This window comes from Myotis lucifugus, unplaced genomic scaffold, assembly GCF_000147115.1.
Source record: "Myotis lucifugus unplaced genomic scaffold, Myoluc2.0 scaffold_385, whole genome shotgun sequence".
Taxonomy (NCBI): Eukaryota; Metazoa; Chordata; class Mammalia; order Chiroptera; family Vespertilionidae; genus Myotis; species Myotis lucifugus.
Genome location: NW_005871433.1, coordinates 708,087 through 735,313, shown reverse-complemented (window position 1 = coordinate 735,313; position 27,227 = coordinate 708,087). Strand labels below are relative to the sequence as shown.

The window sequence follows — 27,227 nt, the reverse complement described above, 5'->3', positions numbered from 1 at the left end:
CTCCATTGCACTTTTATTTGAATGTAATATTTGGGACAATTGTCCAAAAGGCTGATAGTTCCCAATTAATCTGAGGTCATAATGAAACAAGCAACAAAACAGTATTTGGGATTTCGGTTTCTCCCCCTTATCATCAAGACTCGCTGCCTCCCATCATCAATATTTATTGAGCATTTACAGTGTACTAGGCACAATAGAACATACAAGAAAACATTGTCCCTGCTCTTGAGGAGCTTACATTCTAAAAGAAAAAATACACCTCTTTTAAAATGGTATTTTTATTTGGTGTTTTTGCAAGGTACTTAGGAAATAGTCTGTAGGGCGAGCTTTGGGTATAACTTAGCCCCATTATTTAAAGAAGAGAGGAAAAAAGATTTGAAAGGCAGCCAATGACAGACCATTCCGGATAGGTGGAGTTTCACAGGGAGATAAAACAAGGAGACATTTGCTGCAGTAAATAGGATGAGGGAAATAGTTTATGGGATGCAAGCAAAGGAAGCAGGGTATCCTTAGACATTGAGTGGAGCCAGAAAGATCATGCGGCCTTTTTTCCAAGTACATGGCCACCAAGTAATAATGGTTGGTGACAGACAGAAGGCTGAAAAAGATAATCCTGTGTGCACCTGACAAATAGAAAGAATAAAGGATCAAAGTTGAAGGCAGGTTATAAGAGTATCAAGAAATTCTTAAAAACAAAAGCAATTTGGAAGCACAAAACTTAGTTAATGCTACCCAATGTCATGATGGGCCAAGAACATTGTGGCTTCCAAGTTAGAAAATGCCATACTACAATTTTAAATGGAACATATTATTTTTTCCAATCAATCCCCACACCTCTGAAAACAAACAAACAAACCCAACACCTTTTTTTCAGGGAGTGTGGGGGGCTGGGAGGATGGGGAGTATGGGACGTGGTTGGGAACAGTAGTTCTGTTAGTAGTATTTTGTTATGATAAACTTTGTATTTAAACTTGGTAAAAGCCCATTAGCTGCCAAGAGGGAATAAGGAATAAATTTCCAAAAATGTACAATTTCCTTTAGAGAAATTTCAGAACCAAAAGACTAATTTACATGAAAAGCTGTAGAGAAGTAGTTGAAAAGTCCATTCATAAAACTTTTATTCCACTTACATGAACTTAATACACGTGTTCTTAACAATTATGCTTAGATTGTTCATGAAAATTTCATATGACATTAAACAAAGCTAGCCATCATCAAGTTATTTCCCTGTTAACTATTTTTACAGCACATGCATGTTAGGCAAGTATCAAAAAAAAAAAAAAATCACAAAAGCAAAAAAAAAAAAAAAAAAACCTAAAAAAAGTTAAATACATGGGTTTTTTGTTTTACTGCTATGCTTGATATACATGAAGTAATGGATACCAAGCAATTCATTTTACTGCATCTTTACTTGTACATTTGTTCTTAGGTTGCCTAAAACATTTAAATACAAATGAGTGTAGCAAAAATAATGAAAGCAAACAGCAGGTAACTTTACAAATAATGGAATGTGAACCGTTTCTGCCCTTATCCAGAGTTAAATGGGTCACAACTAAAGGAACACTCTGCAGCTGTCGTCGAAGGTGTGCGCACTGAGACTGAGTATTCCACAGAGACACACATGGTTCAGCATGGACTACCCATGGGCTATCCACTTCTAACACAGCACTCTAAGTGCTCCAGAACTTAAAGTACCCACAACAACTACACCTGTGACTGGAACCAATTATCCCTTTTATTCCCCACCAGGACAAACCAATATGTAGGCAGTTTTCTTTGCTTAGACATGGAAGCAATTTTAACACTGGCCCTGTGAAGCCACAATGTACCAAAAGTACTATACCAAACATTTATAACTCGTATAAAAATTCCACATCCCCATATTGGCCACCTCAAGATGAAAACGTAACTCCCTAAATGTTAACTGGCTCTACTCCCCTAATATTAAACATAAAAACCACATGGGAAATATAGAAATTCAAATAGAAGTAACATAAACCTGTCATAAATCGTAAACAAAAAACTATTTGTGGGACAGCATGGATGACAAATGGTCTACTGTGTAAATTTTAGAATGAGGCAGACAAAAGTTTGAAGGCCGGTTAATTTTCTCCTCCTTCTCCTGCTTCAGTTTCATCTCCTTGGGTATCCGATGTCCACAACTGGTAAAAGAAGGAAAGATTTTTAGCATGTTTCAGTTTGAAAAAAATATTAATAGATATGTCTTCAAATAAAGTCAAATGTAGGAAATTCATGGTTATTCACAGAAAGTAAAGAGAAAGTAGAAGAAATCATAGAAATGCTAAGTATCAATAATTATCAGAATATTAGATTGTCCTGAATAGCTCCAAGGGCAGATGGATGTACATTTAGTGCAACTAAATCAGCTAATTTGGCCCATGCACAAGGCACTCTCTCCTTTTAAGACTTATACTCCCACTCCAAAGAGAATCCCACACCCCATGAAATTCAAGAGCCAGGATACTAAGTAAAAATACAAATTTAGCTTTTCTAGTATTTTTAGCTTATATATACCTTTATGAATTTGTCTAATGCAAAATAAATAGCTGAACACAAACCAGCATGGTCAGAACCAAATCTTCTAAGAGGTAAAAACTGAATTGTCCCATAGTGGTAGTTATGGATTCTATTAATTTTTTCATCAGTGTTAGTTTTTCAGCAGGTTAAAAATTTCAGGTGCTTGAAATATTAGTAATTTTTTTAGTCTTATTACTATGCTATAATTTTAGAGGTCATTATAAAAAATTGATTCAAGACAATTTTAAATTTTATATTGCTTATACACTGAAAAATTAAGTGGAAAAAAAATCTCATTTTTTTTATTTTTAAAATATATTTTTATTGATTTCAGAGAGGAAGGAAGAGGGAGAGGTAGAAACATCAGTGATGAGGAAGAATCACTGACCAGCTGCCTCTTGCATGCCCTAAACTGAGGATCGAGCCCACCACCAGAAATCAAACCCTGGTTCACAGGTTGACACTCAAACACGGAGCCACACTAGCTGGGCAACTTAGCTGGTTGGAGCATCATTCCATGCACCAAAGGGTGATAGCTGAATTCTTGGTCAGGGTACATACCCAGGTTGTGAGTTCAATGCCCGGCCTGGGAGTGTGGAAGAGGCAACCAATTGATGTTTCTCTCCCTCTCTCTTAAAAAAAAGTGATGACAATACAACATAGTAACTAGGTCTCAGGGTCTACCTTTCAGAATGACAAGTTCTCATAATTTCAAACAGAAAAAATATAAAAAATTATATTAAAATTAGCTAGCAAATTCCACATCTTTTATCCTATATAATAAAAGCCTAATATGCTAAGTGTCTGGTTGCCCAGTCGGCCGTTCAACCAATCAAAGCGTAATATGCTAATGATATGCTAAGGCCGCTCAACTGCTTGCTATTACGTGCACTGACCACTAGGGGGCAGATGCACCAACTGGTAGGTTAGCTTGCTGCTGGGGTCTGGCTGATTGGGACTAAGCAAGATGGGACAGACATGCCTCGAAGCCCTCCCGCGGTCTTTCCCCAGCTGCCCAACCTCCTGCATCCCTGGGCCTGGCCTGTACCCTCTCACAATCCAGGACCCCTCGGGGGATGTTGGAGAGCCGGTTTCAGCCCTATCCCGCAGGCCAGGCAGAGGGACCCCACTGGTACACAAATTTGTGCACCGGGCCTCTGGTTTAATATAAAAAGATTTATTCTGTAAGAAACCATGGCTTATTCTCTTGATCAAAATAAAAATCTCACAAGTTTGTAAGTAGCCCCCTAATTACACTTTCTAAAATAATGTTAAGTGCCTGGCCGATTTGGCTCAGTGGATAGTGTGTCAGCCTGCAGACTGAAGGGTCCCAGGTTCAATTCCAGTCAAGGGCACATGCCCAGGTTGCAGGCTCGATCCCCAGTTGGGGGTGTGCAGGCGGCAGCCAATCAATGATTCTCTTTCTTCATTGATGTTTCTATCCCTCTCTCCCTCTCCCTTCCTCTCTGAAATCAATAAAAATATTTTAAGTGTTTAGTAATAATAAACAAGTACACAAGACTGTTTAAAAAAACTCTCTGTGAAGAAATTCAACACTAGAATGCAGAACTGGTTCAGGAAATTAGCAGTGGACTAGAATAAAATTGGAAGAAATGAAATGTATAAAATGATTTAGTCCCCAAGAGAAAAGGCCCTAAAGCACACAAAAACCAGTAGCATTAGTCTATAATCTTCCTTCCTAGAACACCAGCAGATACTTGATAATTTTTCACCTAAGTTCAAATTTAATATTTATCTGGAGAATGGGAAAACCTATGGGACCAAAGAGACATATAAAAAAATTACAATATGTAGACTTTATTGGATCCCAATTCAGATAAAAAACTGTTTTAAAAAACCCAACAATTTAAAGACAAATAGAGACAATTAGAATTTGACACTCAACCACTATTGAGATATTTAACATAATTAAAAAATTGTCATTTTTTTCAGTGATAATGGCATGTGGGCCTTTTTTTTTTTTTTTTTGGTCTGGCGTATTCCAAGGATAATCATGACCTTTTAAACCAAGAGACTAGGCAAAAATAGATTTCTATTTGGATTCTGCGGAGTATCTGAAATTTTGTAAGTGAAGTTATTAATGCCCTGCCATAGCTGAATAAATATGGAGGTAACTTTATAGCCAAGAAAACTATTTTTAATGGAATAAAAACACAAAGAAGTCTTCAGTACTAACACCTAAACGCTTCTGTAACTAAAATGAAAAGAAAAAAAATGGCACCACCCAGGTTAGAATGGAAAATAAAATGGCCTACGTGTTTGAAATGCAAAAATCATGGGTTACAAAATTATTTTAACAATAGATATATATGTAACTAACGAAACCCAACTTTTTGTTGTTAATCCTCAGCTGACGACATTTTTCCATTGATGATGATTATTTTTTAGATAGAGTGGAAAGCGGGGATGGGAGGAGCGAGACATCGATGTGAGAGACACATTGATTGGTTGCCCCCCTGCACGCACCCCGACCGGGGCCAGGGAATGAACCTGCAACACAGGTACATGCCCTAGGCCAGGAATTGAACTCACAACCCTTCAGTCTGCAGGCTGATGCTTTAACTACTGAGAAACACCGGTCAGGGCAAAACCGAACATTTTTAAGTCTTTGGTTTAATATTTCAGTTTTCACAGTGTTTTTTTCTTCAGTTTTAACAGTGGTTCTCTTCAGTTTTAACAGCAGATAGGAACTTGTCATTAATATTAAAAAAAGGGACAGAAATATCCCTTATAGCAATCTATAAAACAACAATCTCATCAACCACATTAACTATGTACTTACTGTCAAGTTGTCTCTCAGTAATTGCATTATTAGTGTGCTGTCTTTGTATGACTCTTCACTTAATGTATCAAGTTCAGCAATGGCTTCATCAAAAGCCTACGATTTAAAAAAAGTACATTTCAGTGCTCAAATAATAAAGATCACTGTATTTCCACATAACAGGTAAAATACATACCGTCTTTGCAAGAGAGCAGGCTTTCTCCGGGGAGTTCAGAATCTCATAATAGAACACAGAGAAGTTAAGGGCCAGACCCAATCTGATAGGATGTGTTGGTTGCATTTCCTTTTTGCTGATTTCAAAAGCTTCTTGGTATGCTTGTTGTGACTGGTCCACAATCCCTGGGTAATAAAACACAGAAATATATTGATAAAACTTGCACTTCATCTTCATCCCTCAATATCCAACGAAATATCCTATGAAATATCAAGTTGTAGCAACCTTAATTGAATGAGGTTCTTTAATTTAAAAAATAAGCTTCACACTAGCTATTGGTCAATGTCAAGACAAAAACGACTCTAATCATCTCAGTATTATATTTTATTAGTTTACAATGCTCTACAGTTATGCTGTGATCGCTATTTCTTAAAACTGAGGAAACACTCCTATGCACAAAATTGGCTTTTCAGCCAGCTGCAATTTTAGAATACCAGTATTAGGCAGTATATATTCTCAGGACTAAAAAAAAGAGGAAAAAAGTGCATTACTGTCCTTCATTTAGTGCTCTAGGCAATTAAAAGAACAAAAACAACAAAAAACTGCTTGCACTTTAGAAAAAGACCACTTCCACAATTTTTTTTATACAGGTTAGAAAATACAGCATACCTTTCTTGTCATCCCCAGCAGCAACCTCGGCCAAGTAACGGTAGTAGTCGCCTTTCATTTTCAAATAGAAGACTTTGCTCTCTGCTTGTGAAGCATTGGGGATCAAGAACTTTTCCAAGAGAGACTTGGGAAGAAAAGAAAGTCATAATAAGAATAAAACATTTACAAAACTGAAGGAACCTGCATTTATTAAGAGCACACTATAGCCTAAGTTAATGAATTTGTGGCTTTAAAAACAGAATGCTTTAGACAGCAACACTTGAAATTTGAAGTTAGTGTACAGTTTATTATTTAAGGTTTATGCATTTGAATACCACCCTTCCCCCTCTCCCATAGTGCTATTTACATGCCAATATAGACTGTATGTTTCAATGATAGTCCACATTTTCTAACAAGCTGGCAAAATTTCCATTTTTAAGGTAGTCATGAGAAAATGGAAAAAACGTAAGAGATTAATCTTTTGGGACTCTGGAGGAATTATGACTTAAGCAGAAACTAATAATGTAATAGAAATTACCAGAGTCCATGACAGAGGAAACAGAACAAAATTAACTTCATTTATAAGAATACACTCAAGTAATACTTCACATGACAGGTAAAGATGTACAAAGTAAAAGTTTTAATTTTCCTAACTAAATTAAGAGAGCAGTAGAATGATGAAAATTACAGTTCTAAAGAGTAAACCTTTAATTAAGTAATTTTTAGCTAAGATACATGGATGAAGTGGGTAGTGGCCCAGTTGGCAGTAGGACGAAACTGCACTGTATTATAAAAAAAAGGAATGAAGGTGACCTAAGTCAACTTAAAATGTCCTCCGTGGTTATTATTTTTTTTTTTAAATATATTTTATTGATTTTTTACAGAGAGGAAGGGAGAGAGATAGAGAGTTAGAAACATCGATGAGAGAGAAACATAGATCAGCTGCCTCCTGCACATCTCCCACTGGGGATGTGCCCGCAACCCAGGTACATGCCCTTGACCAGAATCGAACCTGGGACCCTTCAGTCCGCAGGCCGACGCTCTATCCACTGAGCCAAACCGGTTTCAGCTCCTCTGTGGTTATTAACCAATATTTAAAACCACTGGCCTGGCCCTGGCCCGTGTGGCTTAGTTGGTTGGAGCTTAGTCCTGTACACCAAAAGGTGACAGGTTTGATCCTTGGTCGGGGTGCTTATGGGAGGCAACCGATTGATGTTTTTCTCTCACATCAATGTTTCATCTCTCTCTCTCTCACTCTCCCCCCATCCTCTCTCTCAAATCAGTGAAAACATACCCTTTGGGTGAGGACTGAAATAATAATAATAATAATAAATAAAACCACTGGCCTGAAATCAGAAGAGCACTTTGATTAGGATAACAAAATTGTTACCACTCCACACCCAGACCTTCATATTCAAAGATCTCTAAGCTGCAAAAGTGTTTAACCCTTTGAACAACATGCTCTTTGGAAATGTTCCTCATACAACAGAAGATAGTGGATTTTTTTTCACTTAAGAAATAAATGACCAGTCCTTTTCAGGTAACGCATTTTTCATTCAACTATGAGACATGGTATATGGCTTTGAAGTCAGTCTAGATTTAAATTGTAACAACTCCACATGTTTAAGGGTAAATTCTATTTTTGATTGGCTAAGCTAAAGGTTAGACTATTAAGTACGTATAACTAAAGAAATAGTGTAATGTGATTCACTAGAATTCAAAAACAACTTTAAACAACTGGAGAAAAGATAAATTTAAAGAAGGCTTCATATACAATTCAATTGTGAACTGCTCTCTGGCTCATTTACATATATCTAAGGTATTAAGATACTAAGACTGTTTTCAAATAAAAGTAGTAGTAATAACTAAGCCCAGCCTTGAAATCAATTCTCTACCTAGGCATTCCTAATTCATATTTTACATTCACTTATTCTCCAAGTACATTTTAAATGACACTGCTAGGCGCTGATAATATAATGGTGAGCAGGCAAGACAGTCTCTGTTTGTGGATAAGTGGTCTAGCAGGAAAGACAACTGAAACTAAGAATAACACTGCCTAGTCGTGTCCTTCACTTTTAATTACTTTATCTAACCCACTCAACATATGTAAAGATGCAGGCCACAATCATGCAGTTAGTTAAGGGTGAATCACTTAAGATGTAAAATGTTAACATAAACATCAGAAAACTTGTATAAGTTATTTAGAAAAATTGCCAATAAATGTTATGAGAATTAGTAATTCATCTTTTTAGTAACTTCTGTATCCCTAAAAAATGTTACTTTACACAAAGATAAACTCATACAGAGAATTTTAAAAATAGTAGGTAAGCACCTCTTCCCCCCAAGGTGAACACTAAATTAGTTATTACATCTTATTAAAACAGTAACAACAAAAATAACTTTAAAGCTATTAACCGGAAGCTACAAGTAACAGGAAGATGAGATAACAATAGGCTGCTTATTGGCCTAATGATGGAGCAAAAGGACCAAGTATCAATTGTGGCAAAGTTTCTAGTGAAATGCTGACTACACCAAGTTGACAGGATGGGGGCGGGATGGGTGAGCGGGATGGGTGAAACTAATACAAAATAATACTGAGTGTAAACTGTAATTGAAAAAAAAATCTAAAAAAAAAAAATCAAGAAAGCAAACATCAAATTGCACACATTAAATATGTGCAGTTCTGTCCCGGCCAGTGTGGCTCAGCTGGTTGGGCAACTTCCCATGCACTGAATGGTTGTGGGTTCGATTCCCAATCAAGGCACATGCCTGGGTTGCAGGCTTGATCCCCCAGTGCAGGGCATGCAGGAGGCAGACAATTTATGTTTCACTCTCACATCGATGTTTCTCTCTCTCTCTCTCTCTTTCCCTTCCTCTCTACCTCAAAATCAGTTTTAAAAGTCTTAAAAAATATGTGCAGTTCTTTGTATGTCTATGTATCTCAATAAAGCTGTTAAAAATAAAAGAAGCCAAGAAAGAGTAAATGGCATACTTTTGTCTATCAAATCTTCTGATTACATGAAGCTAAGAGAACTATTAAGATTTAAAAAATAAAAAGCAAGAAAGACTGGACTAAAGATTAAATTTAAAGGACTACTAACACGTTGGTTCAGAAAACTAATTATGAAAGAACAAAACTGACTGACTGTCTCCAAAGATGGCCTCCACCAATTCCCATCAACCTGTTCACGTCTGCCACTCATTCACCTGTCAAGAGGTAAAATTTCTTTCCTTTCCCCAGAGTCTAGGCTTACTTTGTTGACTTGTTCAGACCAACAGAATGTGGTGGAAGTGATTGCTGTTCCAGTTCTGGGCCTAACCCTTGAGAGGACTGGCAACTTCCCGTCTTTGCTCTCTTGGAGCCCGGGGCCAGCATGCAGAAAGTTAAAGCACCCTTCTGGAGAGTCAGCCCCAGTCATGGTGGATGTTAAATGAAGCCACTCAGTTATTTCGCCTTAGCTGAATGCAGAGCAATGAGTGACCTCAGCCAATACAATGCAAAGAACTGGCCAAGAGTCTAGGCAAGCCAAAGAATCACAAGAATATATCATTGTTTTAAGTCACTAAGTTTTGGTTGGTTTGTTATACAATAGACAAATGAAGAAAATAATCATAACATTATTTCAATAATCAACATGACATTTTGACACCTCAATTAAGCATTTTATATGGATTATTTAATTTGATCCTTCCATAACTTTACCTATAAGGTACAAATTACAACGATCCCCATCTTATAAAAGACAATGTAATGTGTTTAAAACCACAGCTAACTTGTGAAGACTGTTACATTTTCTGTTTTAACAGGGTGATGTGCCTACTAAAAAGGCTAATGTGACTCCAAGATATTAATAAAATTCTAATGTGACTCCAAGATATTAATAAAATTAGAAAGAAAGTTAAGGAAAATGATTACGTTTCACACTGGGCTAATGAGAACTAATCTAGAGTATATTGTTATTTTTTTTATATAATGTACCAAGACAGGCATTTTCAAACTGTAGAGTTTCTAAGGAAAGCAAGCAAGAATAATGAGAAAACTAGAAACTATCATGAATACTGAAAGACTATTATATGGCCGAACTGGTTTGGCTCGGTGGATAGAGCGTCGGCCTGCGGACTCAAGGGTCCCAAGTTCGATTCCGGTCAAGGGCATGTACCTTGGTTGCGGGCACATCCCCACTGGGGGGCGTGCAGGAGGCAGCTGATCGATCTCTCTCATCAATGTTTCTAACTCTCTATCCCTCTCCCCTCTTCTCTGTAAAAAAATCAATAAAATATTTTTTTAAAAAAGACTATTATATGAATGGCTCCAGAAGACAAGACTAGTTAAGTTCAGCAAGAGGCAAGATATCTTCTCAATATGCGAAAAATTGTATGAATGGTCTAAGCTTGGAATAGGCCACCCAGTCAGAAAGTGTGTTTCACTCCTTATATAGATTTTAAGGAGAAGTGAGAGAATCACTTGGTATTTTATAGAGAAGATTCATAAATCAGATGGTCTCATTAAACTCTAAGGGAAGACATGGAAGATAAAAGAGTTCACTGAATTAAGTTAATTGTAACACTAAACAGGTGATCAAATATATTGTTTTGTCAACTGACCAAAGAAAAACAAAAGCTCAATTTTTCAGATTTGGAAGCCAGAGAAAAAAGACCAATATATGGAAAAGACCAAGAGGGAACAAATAAGAATTAAGGGGGAAAAGCAAATACCACTTATCAGAAAGTAGCAGTGACAAGGAAAAAACTGGATGCAAGCAAAATAGAAAATGAAAGGGAGAAAGGACTAATAGCTATTTTCAAAACATACAAAACTTTAAAAAGAATATCCTAAGCACACAATGCAACTTCCTAAATTTCATTCATCTACAGTAGTACAATGGAAGTAATGATGACGTTGGGACATTAAGAATCTGAATTTAAAAGGGACACAGCATTATATGAGACGATGAGGCCTCATCACAGCTTCAACAAGGTTATAGCTACTGATTCCCTTTCACTTATAAAAGTTTTCATATAACATAGTACATTAACTTCCTAACCCAAATGTAATTTACAATGGAAAATATTTTCAGGTCAAACAACATTTATGAACATCTTACACTCAAGCACTAAACTAAAGCCAACAATGTTAATCAGTATGAATCTTGCTGGAATGTAATTTGATTTAGAAATTGAGTATTTCTTCAACTAATTTAAAAATGTGTTCTTGAACACAGCCAGTTTGTCTCTTTTAAAGATATGGTCAACATTTAAAAAAATACCTAAGATTAATTTGATGAATTAGAGTTGATGCACATGCTAATTTTATATAGTAGGCAAGATGCCACTAGAAGCCCATATCCAATACCTCTGTAGATCAAGCATGTCACAAATTCGCGGCCCACAACAAATATTTTTGTGGCCCAGCCAATATAACGGTATGTAAGAAACGTCTTAATAAAAATTTCCTAAGTTAATTTTTACAATATCCTGTTACATACTTATTAATAACGAACTACAACATTCGCTAATGACTGATTACTATAATTGTGTTGCATTCATTTCTCTTATGTGCCTTATGCGCAGGCGCACCATTTCTCTCCATTAATACTAGCAGCGACTGCCTCGTCATTAATCTTGTACTGACTTGTTTGGTGTGCGCAACAGGAAATATTTCGCTTTCAGAGAACAAGAAAAATAGGTTTATTTGCATTACACTTATTAATTTGTGCAGTTATTCAGTGTCTGGTAAGTTAATGTTCAAGAAAAAACATTAATTTTTATTAAAATGTTCTATTTTACGTTAACGATTACTCATTTATTTCAGCCCTTTGTATTCAGCATGTCTCTATCGAAATAAACCTACGTTTCTATGAAAATTGAAGCTTTTTGTTTGTGTTTTTTTGCGGCCCACATAAACTTAAACCTTGTTTATTTGGCCTGTGTTAGCCTTTGAGTTTGACATGCTTGCTGTAGATGGTTCATAATCCAGAGCTAAATTCGTGATTCTAAAGACAGGGACTGAACCTTAATCTAATCAACAGATAAAAGTATGTGAAACTTGAGTTCTTAGAAATGAAAGATATTTCTCTCTCTACAACATTGCTATTGATTTATAGGGTTCAAGTAATGATTTCCTGCCCCCCACCCCCAGCCAGTCAATTTATCCAGGGTAGCATATACTACCAACAGTTTTTGTAACATATGCCTTGATCTAAAGATGGTCTATGTAACAGCAGTGCTTTGACTTTAGAGTGTATAAAAACTAAGGAACCACATCAACTGACAGGTCATCTAGTTCTGACTGCCCTTCCTGGGTTAGGACTCAACCTGCTCCCACTAATAGGAAATTAAACAAACATTCAATCCTGATTGTGGGCAAACTGTTTCTAATGACAAGTTTATAAACTGAAAATCCACCTCTATTCTAGTGATATCCCTCCTTTCACTGGTGCTTTAGTATGATTATAGCCTGAAATTAACAGGAAGCATAAAACATCAAATCTTCCTTCAGTTAACAATTAGGCTAGAAACCATGTCAAACACCATAGAGCTGTCTGAATCAGCGACACTTCCTGGAGCAATAGCTTGGTGTAAGAGAAACTATAAATTCTGAAAGCACCACTCAAAGCTCCATATACAGAGTTGGCATTCTACTCAGATGGAAATATAAAATATAGGAATCTGGGCATTCAAAAATCTGCTTTAGTGTTTTTGTACTCTGAATTTTAGTACTTTACTTTGGGTGAAGTAATCTAAAATTTGTATTTAAAAAAGGTAAAAAAAAATAAAATTTGTGTAACTAGTAAGAGTGGTGAAATAATGCACAAAGTTTTCTTTTAAAAACACAGATTTCAAAAGAAGAAAAGACACTTCTTTTTACAGTAGGCTTATAAAGGAGACAGACTGCCTACTGCCTAAATCAAATCCCAGTTAACTGCTTACTACAGTGATGGCGAACCTATGACACGCGTGTCAGAGGTGACATGCGAGCTCATTTTTTGGTTGATTTTTCTTTGTTAAATGGCATTTAAATATATAAAATAAATATCAAAAATATAAATCTTTGTTTTACTATGGTTGCAAATATCAAAAAATTTCCCTATGTGACACGGCACCAGAGTTGTTAGGGTTCTTCAAAATGCTGACATGCCGAGCTCAAAAGGTTCGCCATCACTGGCTTACTAGCTGTGTTTTGTCACCTTGACAAAGTTCTGGAATCTCCCTGGGCTCAGGGTTCTCATCAGTAAAAGGGAGACAGTAGCCATAGATATAATACACAAAGTGATTGTGAAGATTAAATGAGTTAATATATAGAAAGCATTTAGAACAGAACAAGAAGTGTTATCAACAGTCCAATCTGAACCAAATTCCCTAACCAACTATTTACTTTCCTGCAAGCAATAAAATAATGAAGTAAATTACCATAATACACTTTCCAGAAAAAAACTTAGTAGTAACAACAAATGCTCCATGTTTATGGTTTAAAAGTTTTTGGTCCTAAGATCACTTTATACTCATAAAAAATTTTTTAGAAAGCTGACAAGATCAAGGTATACATACAAGTTTTCCAAAATTCTTATTTTTGTTTCAAAGCTTAAATCTTATCATTAATCACAAATACCATTTCTCTTCCTTAAAGTAACATGACAGGATAGCCTGTCTATGATCCTACTCATGTACATTCTTCAAGGATAGAATGCAAATTTCTAGGGTATAAAAAGGCCTAAAGAGAGATTACCTCTGAGGTGGTGAAATGTCAGTTTTAATTTTTTACTTTATATCCTATGTTCTATAACACCTAAATTACTATTCAGATGAAGTATAACTTAAAATTATGATTTTGCACCTTTAACTTTTCACATACATAAGCATTCTTAATCTATTTACTGGCTCCTTGAAGACATATTTTGCACGTAGTAGGCATTCAAATATTAAGTTCAAGGTTGAATTATAATAGATGTATAATTTGAACTGCTTCATTTAAATATAACAGAAAGCTTAGAATGATCTTAAGAGAGTGAGATGAAAATCTTAGGTCAGCATGCTGAAGACTATTAAGGGTTCATCATCTTACCAAACTTTGAAATAGTTAAGACAAAACATGGTAATAATTATTGAAATTGATACTGCATGTTAATGAAAAATTTTCAAATTTTCTGAGAAGCAGAAAAGCACATATATTCAGAAACAGCAGCCAAGGAGCAGGCTAGGTACATCCTAATATGCTTTCAGAATCCTTGGATAAGGCTCCAGGTTTCTACATAATAACCCTAAAGAAGGAAGCTGAGGGAGACAAAACATCCATCAGAGATAGGGTAGGGGGGTAGTTTCAGGCAGCAAAGCAGAGTAAATTTGTTTGCAAGTCAGGAGCCCTGGACTTTGGAAATAACTCTATTACCAAGAGGAGTGACAGGAGCAAATCACAACCTGCACCCTCATCAATCTTCTTTTCACTATAGATTAATTTCAAAATCCCCCTTCCAATTTTATTCCAGGAAACCTTCTCTAATACACTGAACATTTGCCACCCCACCACTTAGATTTTTTAAAAATTCAAGGCAGATTGGCTCAGTTGGCTGGAGCGTAATCCCATACGCCAAAAGGTTGGGAGTTTGATCCAGGTCGGGGCACATGTGGAAGGCAAATGATGTGTGTGTGTGTGTGTGTGTGTGTGTGTGTGTGTGTCTTTCTCTCTCTCTCCCTAAAAATCAATAAAAATACATATTCCCGGATGAGGATTAAAAAATAAATAAAATAAAATTCAAGGTCACCTTTTCTTTCTTAAATAGGGATCAGAATTTACAGACTAAGGGTCCTTGGACCAAACACAAAGAAACGACATACTTATCACAGTGTTCATACATATGCTCCCTGACACAATGAGGTAACATCCCAATAAACCCAACACAAGTTGAAAGATATAGGTAAGTTCAAAATGCATTTAATATATTTAACCTACCGAAAATCACAGTTTAGCCTAGCCTATCAGAACCCAATATCCAAAAAACGTTGGCGATAGTACATCCTGTAGAGTACTGGTTGTTCACCCTCGTGTTCTTGTGCCTGACTGCGAGCTGCCGCCGCCCAGCATTACTACAGAGTATTGCACATCACTAGCCTGGGAAAAGATCAAAATTCAAAATTCGAAGTGTGGTTTCTACTGAATGCTTATCACTTTTACACCACCATAAAGTTAAAAAATCATTAACTAGAACCATTGTTAAGTTGGGGACTGTCCATACATTTATTTAAAGAATGGTCACTTGCAACTGTGCACTCAAATAACTGGTCTGTGTGCTGTCATTTGGGCTCGCCAATTAGAATATACATAAAAATCAACTAATGAAAAATATATTTCAAAGGAAAATTGCAAGTTATGGAGTTGGGATACCTAATGTCCTATCTAAATGGTTAAGTAACAAGAATATATCATGTGTCTCCTAATATGATGCACCAAGGAGGGCCCAATATCATTTCCAGAAAGAAATTCTTCCCCAACATGTACCATCTGAATTTAATCACGAAGAATCGCCAGACATACAAATTTAGGGACATTCTACAAAATAACTGGCCAGTACTGTTTTAAAAAGTACCAAAATCGTGAAAGGCGAAGACTGAAAAACTGATCCAGAATAAAAGAGAGCAAGGAGATAGGACAATGAAATGCAGAGTGTGATTCTGGATTGAATTCTGAACCATAATTAGATTAAAGTGGTATAATTTGTGAATAAATTTCATAGGTTATATAGCTTATTTTATAAATTAATTTAACCTCCATTTAAAAAATTATTTCAAAATGAAAAGTAGTGTTAAATTTTCACAAAGATAAATATACATAAAATGTCATGAGCCAATAGTTAATAGCCCTGGAATATCAAAACAATCAACCACTAATGAGACATTTATGGACTGCAATTTAAAAATATGGCTGAGGTAACAGTCTCCTTGAACTTGACCTCACCAAATATGAGTTGGAAAGACCAAAGCCTCCATAACTCATTCCTGTTTTATATTGTACTATCATGGCCCCTCTTCCATGAGCACAACAGATGAAGAGTAAGTAGTTAGGAAACTGATATTCTTTCATACAAACCATGCATAAAAAATGCTGGGGTTAAAAGTTGGCAAGAAACACAAGGGGCCTCAAATGTAAGTCTTACTATTTTCATTCAAGAACCCTAAAATATTGTCTAAAACTGCAGTCATGCCTTTTAATTAAAGTCCAGTTATTCTGACAGCCTCCAATCCATCACTCCTAAAACCCATACATCATAGCTGAGTAAATACCATGTTTCAATCTATAACTAAGTGAATAATACCATAAGGGACAGATAATTATTAAGGCTTACACAGCATGACCTAATGGAAATCACTGAATCTCTGAGCTCCAGTTTCCTGACCTATAAAAATGAAAAAGCTAGTATAGATGATCTTTCAAACCTAAAATTCAATGATTCCATAAAGTTCAACCCTCAATTTACTTTATTATCCAAGTAAGAAACTCAAACTGCTCCACAGATGGCATTTTTAGTAACATCCTAAATAGGAAATTTAATCCCAATTCTATTGCACAATTCTCTTGTGCACAAAGAGAAATTTCCCAGAACTTTCACTTCACTCTGTAAAGCCTCTGGGCCTTTTATCTTTCTTAAAATTCTAAAACAAATGCAAACTAGTATTTTTGTTGCAAGAGGGGCCCATCAATTTGGAAATTAGTCTCTTACTCCCCCTTGTGGCTGGAATGGCTTCCTTTCCTTCAACTGTAACCATCCTTCGCTTCCAACCAATTAGAAAAATGCTCTATCAAAATAGCTGAAACTCAGATGATGTAAAGAACCAATTTAGTGGGTATTCAGACATTTTGACTTCAAATTCACCTTCTTGTGCGTTGTTTGCATAAGAAAGTAAAGTATTTAAGTATTCTGTGATAAGATCATATAGATATGAAGGAACAGTGCTGCTTAACTTCATGGATGAAATCATAAAAGACTGACCAATCACTTAACTACTGCATTTCTCATTAATAACAGATGGCAGATCTTCATCATTTAATTTAAAAAAAATCAAACAAAAAGTTTGATAAAGCCAAGATATATTATCCCTAGTGTTTAAGGAATTTGTTAAAGCCAGCCTAAAATTTCATTATAATTCTCATTTGCTCCTTGGTGTTTGCATTTTTTTTTTTTTTGGTTTGTTCAAAACACCATTTTGATAGTTTTGTAACTTGCACATTGTATATTACGTATAAACTCCCTAATGGGACTAGATTTTATCAGCCATTTTTTTTTAGATTCAAAAATATAACATTTATTCCAAAAGTAATCATTTAAATAATACTGTATATGATACAGAATTTTTTTTTATTGCTAAAAGTATTACAAAGGGTATTGCATATGTGTCCTTTTTTTCCCCCCCTGCCCTCCCCTACCCCCCAGTGTCTTATGTCCATTGGTTATGCTTATATGCATGCATACAAGTCCTTCGGTTGATCTCCTACCCCCCTCCCTCCTGCCCCCCAACCCTCCCCGGCCTTCCTGCTGCCTGGTACTGGCTCAGCAATTTTTTAAAAAAAGGTTGAAGAGCAGCTCGTCCATATTCGACGAACATGCAGTAGTATTTTCCCTCTTATTCTGTTACTAGAGGCCTGGTGCATGAAAATTTGTGCACTGGGGGGGGGGGGGGGGGGGAGAGATGGGAGGAGGTCCCTCAGCCGGGCCTGTGCCCTCTTGCAGTCTGGGACCCCTTGGAGGATGTCCACCTGCCAGCTTAGGCATCCCTCTAGCAGCCCGGGAGCCTCGGGGGGATGTCAGACTATGGCTTAGGTCCACTCCCCTGCAGCTGCCTCTGCGGAGGGGGGGTGGGGGTTGTGTGTGTGTGCCGGGACCGCCATGGCGGCACAGGCTCACTGGCCCCACCACCTGCCCATTCTGGCAGGTCGTTCCACCATCTGGTCTAATTAGCATATTAGCTCTTTATTATATAGGATATTATTTGTGTACATGCCTATTTTCCTCTCTAGGTTGTGAAGATTTTTTAAAAGTTTTTTTTGGAAAAATATTTATTTTATTTACTTTTTACAGCACAGGGCCCATAAAATAGCAGGTGATCAATAAATGTTAAAGTAAAGATTTAAGCAGTTTATTAAAATTCTTAAATATCAAAATTAATAAATAAGTTACACTGAAGTGATATTGCAAAGGTACAAAAGGAAAGCATTATATTTACTACTTAATATCACCAGGAGTGTGTTAACTCAATAATGCTCAAAACATCCTAAACCATTTGCATTTTGAAGAAGTGGAAGATGCAATAACTTGTCCAAAGTCACAAAATGAATTAAAATTTCAAGCCCAAAATGTCTCCATAGCCTGTGGTAGGTTTTATCACCCTCTAAAGCAGTACTAAACACTCTAGTTTCTTTTATTTAGTTGTATCCCTGTGACACAATTAACAGTCTGATGATAATCCCCTTTTAATCAAATGAAAACCACCAAAGGTGAAACTGGAAGGAAAAATCATTACTCTTAACAGAAAGCATGATCACTTTGGGATGTTATATTTCCAAACATAGTAGTAAAATATTCAATAATTTACTGAATTGAGAACTTGCCTGTTCTAATCATACTACAGCCTTCATATAAAATACTGTCCTCAACTGTCAACTTTAAAAAGTAATGTTTTAGCCCAGCTGGTGTGCTCATCAGTGGTTGAGTGTTGACCCATGAACCAAGAGGTCTCACTGGTTCGATTCCCAGTCAGGGCACATGCCTAGGATGCAGGCTGGATCCCCAGTAGGGGGCGTGCAAGGGGCTGCCAAAATGATGTTTCTTTCTCATTGATGTTTCCATCTACCCCCCTTCCTCTCTAAAAAAATCAATAAAACATATTTTTTTAAAATAATAAAAATAAATGCAAATGTGTTTTGGATTGGATTTTCATCAAGTGTCTCTGGGATGAATGTGGTCCAAGTAGGTCCCTTCTACACCTTTGACAAAAATTTGAGCTGACAGTTCATAAATCTTGCATCAACAAGAGAAATAGGTCTCTCTCAGAAAACATTTGTAAATCGCTGAGATGAAACATTCAACTCATCACTGGGTTCTACTTGGTAATACTGCTAATTTAAAAAACCCCTAGATCCCAAAACTTGTTTGTAAGATGGAAATTAACCTCCACTAAAAAATGTTTCTAACTTTTCTAATGAAGTCCAAGTCAATTAATGATTCAAGTAAATAGCATTCAAATACAGCAAAAATTGAGCACATTGAGTGACTGTACTTATATTACCTTGCCATCCTATCTATGCTAGTACCACCCTAAGTATATTTTTATTTGGGGGAGAAACTCACAAATGCTTATATGTGGAAAGCTTTAATAATCTAGTCCAATGTAAACAAACATTGCCCATGCCATAAGATCATACTGATAAACCAGCTATTCTCAGCCATGCTTTGCTGCCTCCAAAATCCACACTATAGCAAAAGAATGTCAATAGCAAGAAATTAGTGAACTCTGCCAAGATATGACTATTCTGTACCATGTCACTACTATGTCACATTATACCTTAACAGAAAATGCAAATCTAATAAATCAATGACAAATGACAACTGCTACTGCACAGCAATTTTCACAAAAGTATCAGCTGTTCATCATTTCAGGGAATTATTCACTAAAGAACAAATGAAGATTGACTATTGCACAGAAATGTACCTAGTACAATGGGAACTATTGAGATATGGTGGTTAAACACACTATTCCTCCCAAGCCTAATTTAAATTTGTACTACCTAAAAAATATTAAGCATATCCTATTCCTTCAGTGTACTTTACAAATTCATTATCAAATGTTAATGGTCCTGTTTTCAAGGAGAATGAAGGAACGAAGCCATCCTCTACAGTTGAAAACAACAGAAGACATCAAGATTAAAGTAAGTTCTAACTCAGAGTAATGAAGCAGAAACCCTCATGCCATAAAAATGGGAATTAGCAATGGCTTGTGTATCAGGGACAGTGAGAACACCAAACTAGAGCCAAAGGCTTTGTTTGTAGGGAATTTGGGGCAAGACTGAGCAGATGGGAAAGCAGTTATTTAATGAAAGGTAAGAATTAAGAGCTGTATGCAGCATAGAGCATATCAAGTCTGAATGAATGAGCAACCAGAAGCAGTAAAAGACTTATAATGTAGCTTATGTCCAATAAATTAGATCATATTTATCCTGACAATATTACTTTCTTGCCAATATGCTTTTGAGTGGGAGAGTAAGGGTTGTAGAACTACTACTACTACTACAATGGGAATGACAAATAATCCTGGTACCGCCCAGGGAGTCTATCATACACATGAGTTATCAACATGAATGTAAAAAGTTGAGAACCAACGATCTAGTCAACACAGCAATAACTTGCAATCAGAAAATGAAGTCCAAGTTGAGTTCAAGATGCCATTTTAATTAAGTCTAGAAAATGTGCTAAAATTAGGTAGTTAGAAAGGTCAGGGCTTACAATGTCTTCCTCTTTTTTGGGTAGATTAAAAGTTGAATCATTATTTCAAAAGTCTGCATGTTCTTTATATACTTGAGTCATTAGTCAAGTTTTTCACTTTAATTCCAATTTCTAATCCTTAAACTCTTCCTCCTAGTTCACTTTTAACTATCTTCACAGCTCATCTAATAATCACCAAACATTTCCAGGTCATCTGCACCTCTTATTAGAACAGGTAGAAAGAACACCATTCTTATTTAAGTACTAGAGGCCCGATGCATGAAATTCGTGCAAGAGTAGGCCTTTCTTCCCCTGGCTGCCAGCACTGGCGTGGGCAGGCACCTGCAACCCAGCTTCCCTCTCAGCCCGGGCTTCATGGGGAAGGTCGTCAGGTCTAATTAGCACATTACACTTTTATTATTATAGATTGTTATCTGAAAAAAAGGATAAGTAACCAATTTGTGGTTCTTCTTTCCCTTCCCACCAATAGCAAACATCAACCTTTCCATTCTCATTCCTTTATTTTCTTTGATTTCCACTTCCTATACCTCAGACTGCTCAACCGTACAAAACACCTCACCAGTGGAATACTTAGTAATTACTGTGAAAATGCTTTAGTCATAAAGGTAAGTCTAACACTACAGAATTCTTTTGAGAAGTCCTTAATCCAATAAATGAGTGCCTAGTGATTTTTGGCTTACAACTCCAAACAGTAGTTTTTAAGTCCAAGATACATTTTAATATATTCAGAGTAGGAAGGACCCCAAAGCTGCCTGGTTCCCTAGCTTGCTCCTGCTTAATGGTAGTTCTGTGGGCTGGAGGTAAAAACAAGTGTCCAGCAACATCTTAAAACGGCCCTGGGCAAATAAAAATGCAGAGAAGAATAATAAAATGGGAATCACCATTACTATTATTCAACTATTGTTGCTGAATATTGAAATATTAGACTCACTAGTTTACTGCTTCACCTCCTAGGAGATCTCTGGGAGCCATTCTTTGCCTTATACTGGTTTTAATTTTTAAATGAAATTTTGAAAACTTGTTGGCTAGTAATGAATCCTCTGCCCCTGAAAAAAGTTTTTAAGGCTTCTTGGATCTTTTAAATCTCATTCTTGGATTTGAGTTAAGAGACCCCTATACTATTATAGGCAGGCTCATATTGCTTTCACTGCTTTTAAGCAAAATCCCCAACCTGAGATAAACAGGGCCAAGAAGGTAGTTAAGGGCTTTTTTTAAAACCTGATTATTATTCTCCACAACAATCCTATGGGGGGTGGATATTACCTGCATTTAATAGAGTTCAGTTTTCTCAGAGGACTGAGGGATTTACTTAGGCCAAGAAGCTATTACATGGTAAAAAGTTGGGTCTGACTCAAAATATGGAACTCTTTTTAGATCACTAAATTCTTCTTTGTGAATTAAGTTTCCTAATATGTCTTTCCTCATTTTGTTTTTTATTTCATCAGTCAAGACAAAACTATTCAAACTTTGGCTTCTTTTTGTGGATTTATGCAGAAAAGCTATTAGGGATCACTAGTGTTAAATTCCTCCCCTACTTGGTCTATGAGCTGGCAGGAAAGGCAGATTGCATTAGTTCCCATAGTGCCATTTCAAATTAACGATGCAAGAGAAGAACCCCAAGTTCTTTTACATAAAGAGAAGTCCATGTTGGAAGAATATGCTAGTGGCCAAATCTCCCAGTAATGGTCTTCAACTCTTGTACAAAGTAACATAGTTCCTACTTTGTTTGCTTGGTACATTTAAACACTTGACAAATGCACATGAACAGAATGGTAGTAACCATTATTTACGACTAAAGAGCTCTTCATTTCAGAAAAAGTTAGAACTCTGGAGATTAGCTCCTTTATATGGGAAGAAAGAGGGTATTTTCTTAGCTAGGTGCTCAACAGTACAATGCACTCTGGCTATCACTGACACTACCAGCCAATGACATTAATTCTGAAAGAGGATTTACCTGCTTATTTTTCTCATAAATAAATAAATAAGTTCAGAAAAAAGTGAGTAATACAATTATAATTGATTATATGTAAGATTTTAAAATATAATTAAAGCAGCCCTGGCCGGTGTGGCTCAGTTGGTTAAGCATTGTTCTGTGCACCAAAAGGTTGCCAACTGCATTCCTGGTTAGGGCACATGCCGGGGTTTTAGGGGGCATGCAGTATATAATTAAAACACATTTTTACTAAACATCAAGTTCAGTTCAAAGATGTTTTTCTCTGGGAGAAATATCGGTTCTGCTATATTTTATTATTCCATTTTACTAGAAAGGGGGAAAGAATTTTATGCAAGATGTTTCCAGAGTCAACATTACCTGTCAAGAAGCCTGCTTGTAAAAACCCCCATTATCTGTAAATATCGAATTTTCCCAAGTTGAAAAATTAGCAGTGCTGCTGACCTAGTTCTCCTATCTTTTCCAAAAGAAGCCCTTTTGCTCATTTAGTTAAAAGTGTGAGTGTCTCTACTATAGGTTAGGAGGCATGAGCTATACAAAGATCACTTCAAGAGTTTTACTCATAAAAAGACCAGAGCTGGAAGCAAAAGCTGGTTTAGAATTTTCTGAGCCTTTTGTATGGCAAAGGAATTAAACTTTCTTTTATCTAAACTTTCAAAGTGCAAATTTCAGTTGAACTTGGTGAGAAGTCAGTGCTATTCTGAAGAATAAGGGTAGTGACCAATACCAAACCCTCTTAATAATCGTATCTACAAAGAGCTATTTAGAAATTATCTTATTCTCATCCACTGATCCTATGCAATACTTTTCTTTTCTTGATAAGGAAACCAAAGGAAAGCAAAATTAAAACTGCTACAGGCTTTTCCTAGGAAAATCCTCACATCAGCTTTTATCCAGTGTGGAAAATATGCAAATACCTACCTAGCTTGTTAGTAGAAGGTGAATGTTACCATGTGCCCCTTTAATACTAAATTGACTTGTTTTAAGGGAAATTATAACTTGTAACAAACCCTTTGAAACCAAAATAAAAATGACTTGATCTAGCAGATGTAATAATCGGAGGAAAACCACCAGAATGAACAAAATTGAGTAACATGTACACAGGTACTAACTAGTTCAGTGATGGCGAACCTTTTGAGCTTGGCGTGTCAGCATTTTGAAAAACCCTAACAACTCTGGTGCCGTGTGACATATAGAAATTTTTTGATATTTGTAACCATAGTAAAACAAAGACATATTTTTGATATTTATTTTATATATTTAAATGCCATTTAACAAAGAAAAATCAACCAAAAAAATGAGTTCGCGTGTCACCTCTGACACGCGTGTCATAGGTTCGCCATCACTGAACTAGTTAGTAAAGAGGGCAAGGGAGAGAATGCCCAACACATTTTTTATTATAGAAAACCATGATTATTATTAAATTTTAAATATTATTATCTTTGCAATAAGATAAATCAGTCACAAGAAAGGCATTGTCATTTAGCCTCGATAAATCATGGAATTTTCTCATCTCAGAAATGACAGCTATCAATGTAAAGATTTCAAATAAAAGCAAAAAAAAAAAATGCACCCAAGGCAGATACCACATGAGCCCATGTTAATTAAGATAAAAAATATTATTGTTCTTTAAAAAGACCATTTGAGAAATGTACTCATAATTTAGGAAGTGAAGCTATTCCATTAGCAACTAAAGACTAGTGTAAAATCATAATACCATCACAACTTTATCATTGTATCTTTAAAGCTTTATAGAGAAGCAGTGCTTCAACACAGTAGATATTGAACCTGGAAAAATCAATCTTGAGTTACTCATAACCTTTTATTGCGGTTGTCAGTGTTCAAAGTTGAATTCCAACACAAATTCAGGAAGAGGCAAAAGCAACTGAAGCCAGTGTTTTCTGCATGGCTGACTCATATTAACATTATGATGGCCAACCCAGGGAAGGGTAGGTAGTATGTCTACACTGAGTCTACTATTACATCTCTTTTATATAAAAACAAGATATGTAGCCCTGGCCAAGTGGCTCAGTTGGTTAGAGCATCGTCCCATACAGCCAAAGGTTGTGGGTTCAATTCCTGATCAGGGCACATACCTAGGTTTGGAGTTCAGTCCCCAGTGGGGGCATGTACAGGAGGCAACCAATCCATGTTTCTCTATCACATACATGTTCCTCCATCTCTCTAAAATAAAAACATATCCTCTGGTGAGAATTAAAAAAACAAACACCAAGATATGTAAAGCTATTATATCCACATATGTACATTTTTTAAAATTAGCTCTAGAAATACTACAAATATTCCAACCATAACTGAAATGGTAATACTAAACTTTTCAATTAGTGAAAAAAACACTACCAGTCTATTTTATAGTCTCTTTGGAGTGACTGAAATTATTGCATTTATTTTATGCAAACTTAACTACAATTGTTTTAACATCTTTTAGTGTGACACCCTGAAGACTTCAAATATAGAACACTCAATTTTTAAAAGAAAAAAAAATTAACAGTATCATAATTGATATTCATTATAGGAACCCTATAGTACAGTGAAGCTAGAATGAATGTTTGATTCTCACCAGTACATCATTGCAGATATCTCTTAGCTCGGTCTCAATTTTTTCTCTGTATTCTCGAGCCATCTGCTGTTTTTTCTCAGCACCTTCTGTCTTTTGCTCAATACTTGAGACGACCCTCCAAGATGACCTACGGGCTCCTACAACATTTTTATAAGCAACTGAGAGAAGATTCCTCTCCTCATTGGATAATTCAGCTCCTTGCTCAGTTACAGACTTCATGCAGGCTGCCATGTCATCATATCGCTCAGCCTGCTCGGCCAGTTTGGCCTTCTGCACCAGCTCATTTTTATCCATGACTGGATGTTCTGCAGAAGAAAAAAAAAAAAGAAAAAGAGAAGCATTTAGATATTTTTTCCATCAAAATGAACAGACTCAAAATTATATCTTTTGTTTAAAAAAATCTGTACTTAACACCTCAAATTTAACTGACTATGGAAGATTAATTGCCTATGGAAGATTCTTCACTGGAGGAATTTAATGCAGACACCCACACCCACAACACACACACACATACTGATCAGAATAAAAAAATAAAAAATGGCAGAGGGAAATTTAAAGCCATTAACATCAGTTCAGCAAAATTAAAATTACCATATTTTTGTTCAGAAGATCCTAATTTCACATAAGGTCAAAGCACAGAGGCCACCTTAAAACCAACCCTTATCTTGGCCAAAATTTCAACTCCAGTCTCTAATATCACTAAGTGATAAAAAATTAAGCAGCTTTTCTTTAATGGAAACACTGCCTATGAAGAACAATACATTTCTCTTACTTCATATCAGTTTAATGTGTAATTCATGCCTTTTTACTTTCATAATACTAATTTCTTTTCAGGAGGTTTTTAAATTTTAGTTGGTATTACTCCCACCTCAGAATGACAATTTTCTGGAAGAAATGACCAAGTTGCTTGTTTTAATATATTTTAAATACAAAATAATCAATAACTGATCCTAAAGTCTCATTTAGCTGTACCTTGTTATATGCATATATGCTTAAAAAATATATATACGTCCTCAAACTTCCACTCTTACTGTGAACACTAAAATTTACATGTGAAGTGCTTCCAGGGTGACCAGAGCTTCTGATGTCATTGTTCCAGTTTAAATATAGAATTACTTCATTCTGCTTCTAATAGTCAAAATTAATTGCCCTAACCATGACTTCCCATCTAATTCCTTCTCATTTTAAAGCCCAGTACTTTTCAATTTACCCTGGTTATATTTTCCCTTAGGTCCTTTTGAAAAGTGCCAAAACAACACAAAAAGATACTAAAACATACAGTGATCCCACAGAAGAAATGGCTTTAAATAAAAATGTACGGTCTGAAGTGCAATTATTAAAAGGTGAACAGAAGAGCCACCGTCACTCACTATGGGAACTGACTCCCCAATACCGTATCTTCCCAGGAAAATCCTACAATACTTAAAAAAAAAAATCGGGAACAGGTCCCCAGTATTCCTACAAGTAATCGCTTGGATGCAAGGTAGAGTGGTTCAATTTGAAAACTATTTAACATCTGTGATCGCATAACCCCTTCACCCCCACCCCCAGGAACTCAAAAACGCTCTCAGACCAGCGCTGCTTCCGACGACAGATCACCTATTACCAGCCTGCAGGCTCCTCGCCCGCCGCTCGGATGCAAGGGGAAGTGGGCTGGGTTGCTCAGAGCAACCAGCGCCCCGCCGCCTCGCCGCCTCGCCGCACCCATTTAACCCTTAACCGCCGTCAAACGTCCAGCCGGGCGAACGGAAAGCCGGCGGCCCGCGGCTGGAAAGCGCAGATCCGCGGGTCCGCGCCATCGGCGGCCTCCCCCTCCTTGGCTCCGCCCAAGCGGGTGCCTCCGCACCAGCCCCCGACTCTCCCTTTGTCATGGCGGATCCGGTGTAAGGAGGCCAGGCTAACCGCCGAGGTTGAATTTTCCCCCACCGGGCGGGAGGCCGGAGCAGCGCCCTCGCCCTCGCTCCCGGGACCGGGACCCGGGAGCCGCGTCCGCTCCGGGGGCAGAGTCCACAGGGCGACGCCGCCCGCAGAGTCCGGACACTCCCAATCTCCAACGGCGTCCCCGG

The 27,227-nt window shown here is 36.7% G+C and overlaps 1 protein-coding gene across 2 annotated transcripts; it reads right to left on the bottom strand.

Annotated features, from left to right (window-relative positions):
- Nucleotides 1-25,489, bottom strand: YWHAZ (tyrosine 3-monooxygenase/tryptophan 5-monooxygenase activation protein zeta). 2 transcript variants are annotated; one of them, XM_006101870.3, is made up of 5 exons: nucleotides 25,162-25,488; nucleotides 6,165-6,288; nucleotides 5,517-5,680; nucleotides 5,342-5,437; nucleotides 1-2,162 (listed from the first exon to the last, which is right to left on the bottom strand). In XM_006101870.3, the coding sequence occupies exons 1-5, from the start codon at nucleotides 25,453-25,455 to the stop codon at nucleotides 2,103-2,105; spliced, it is 738 nt and encodes a 245-aa protein (XP_006101932.1). In that variant the 5' UTR covers nucleotides 25,456-25,488; the 3' UTR covers nucleotides 1-2,102. The 2 variants fall into 2 exon arrangements, with proteins under 2 accessions (XP_006101932.1, XP_023599103.1); XM_023743335.1 differs by lacking the exon at nucleotides 5,342-5,437 and having other exon boundaries at nucleotides 25,162-25,489.
- Between the last annotated feature and the right edge of the window lie 1,738 nt (nucleotides 25,490-27,227).

Coding starts and splice junctions, on each gene's coding strand:
- YWHAZ (XM_006101870.3), bottom strand. CDS start 25,455: ATGGATAAAAATGAGCTGGTGCAGAAGGCCAAACTGGCCGAGCAGGCT. Junction 6,289..25,161: donor ATATCTGCAATGATGTACTG/GTGAGAATCAAA, acceptor TTTCTTCCCAAG/TCTCTCTTGGAAAAGTTCTT. Junction 2,163..5,341: donor TACTGAGAGACAACTTGACA/GTAAGTACATAG, acceptor TTCTTTTACCAG/TTGTGGACATCGGATACCCA.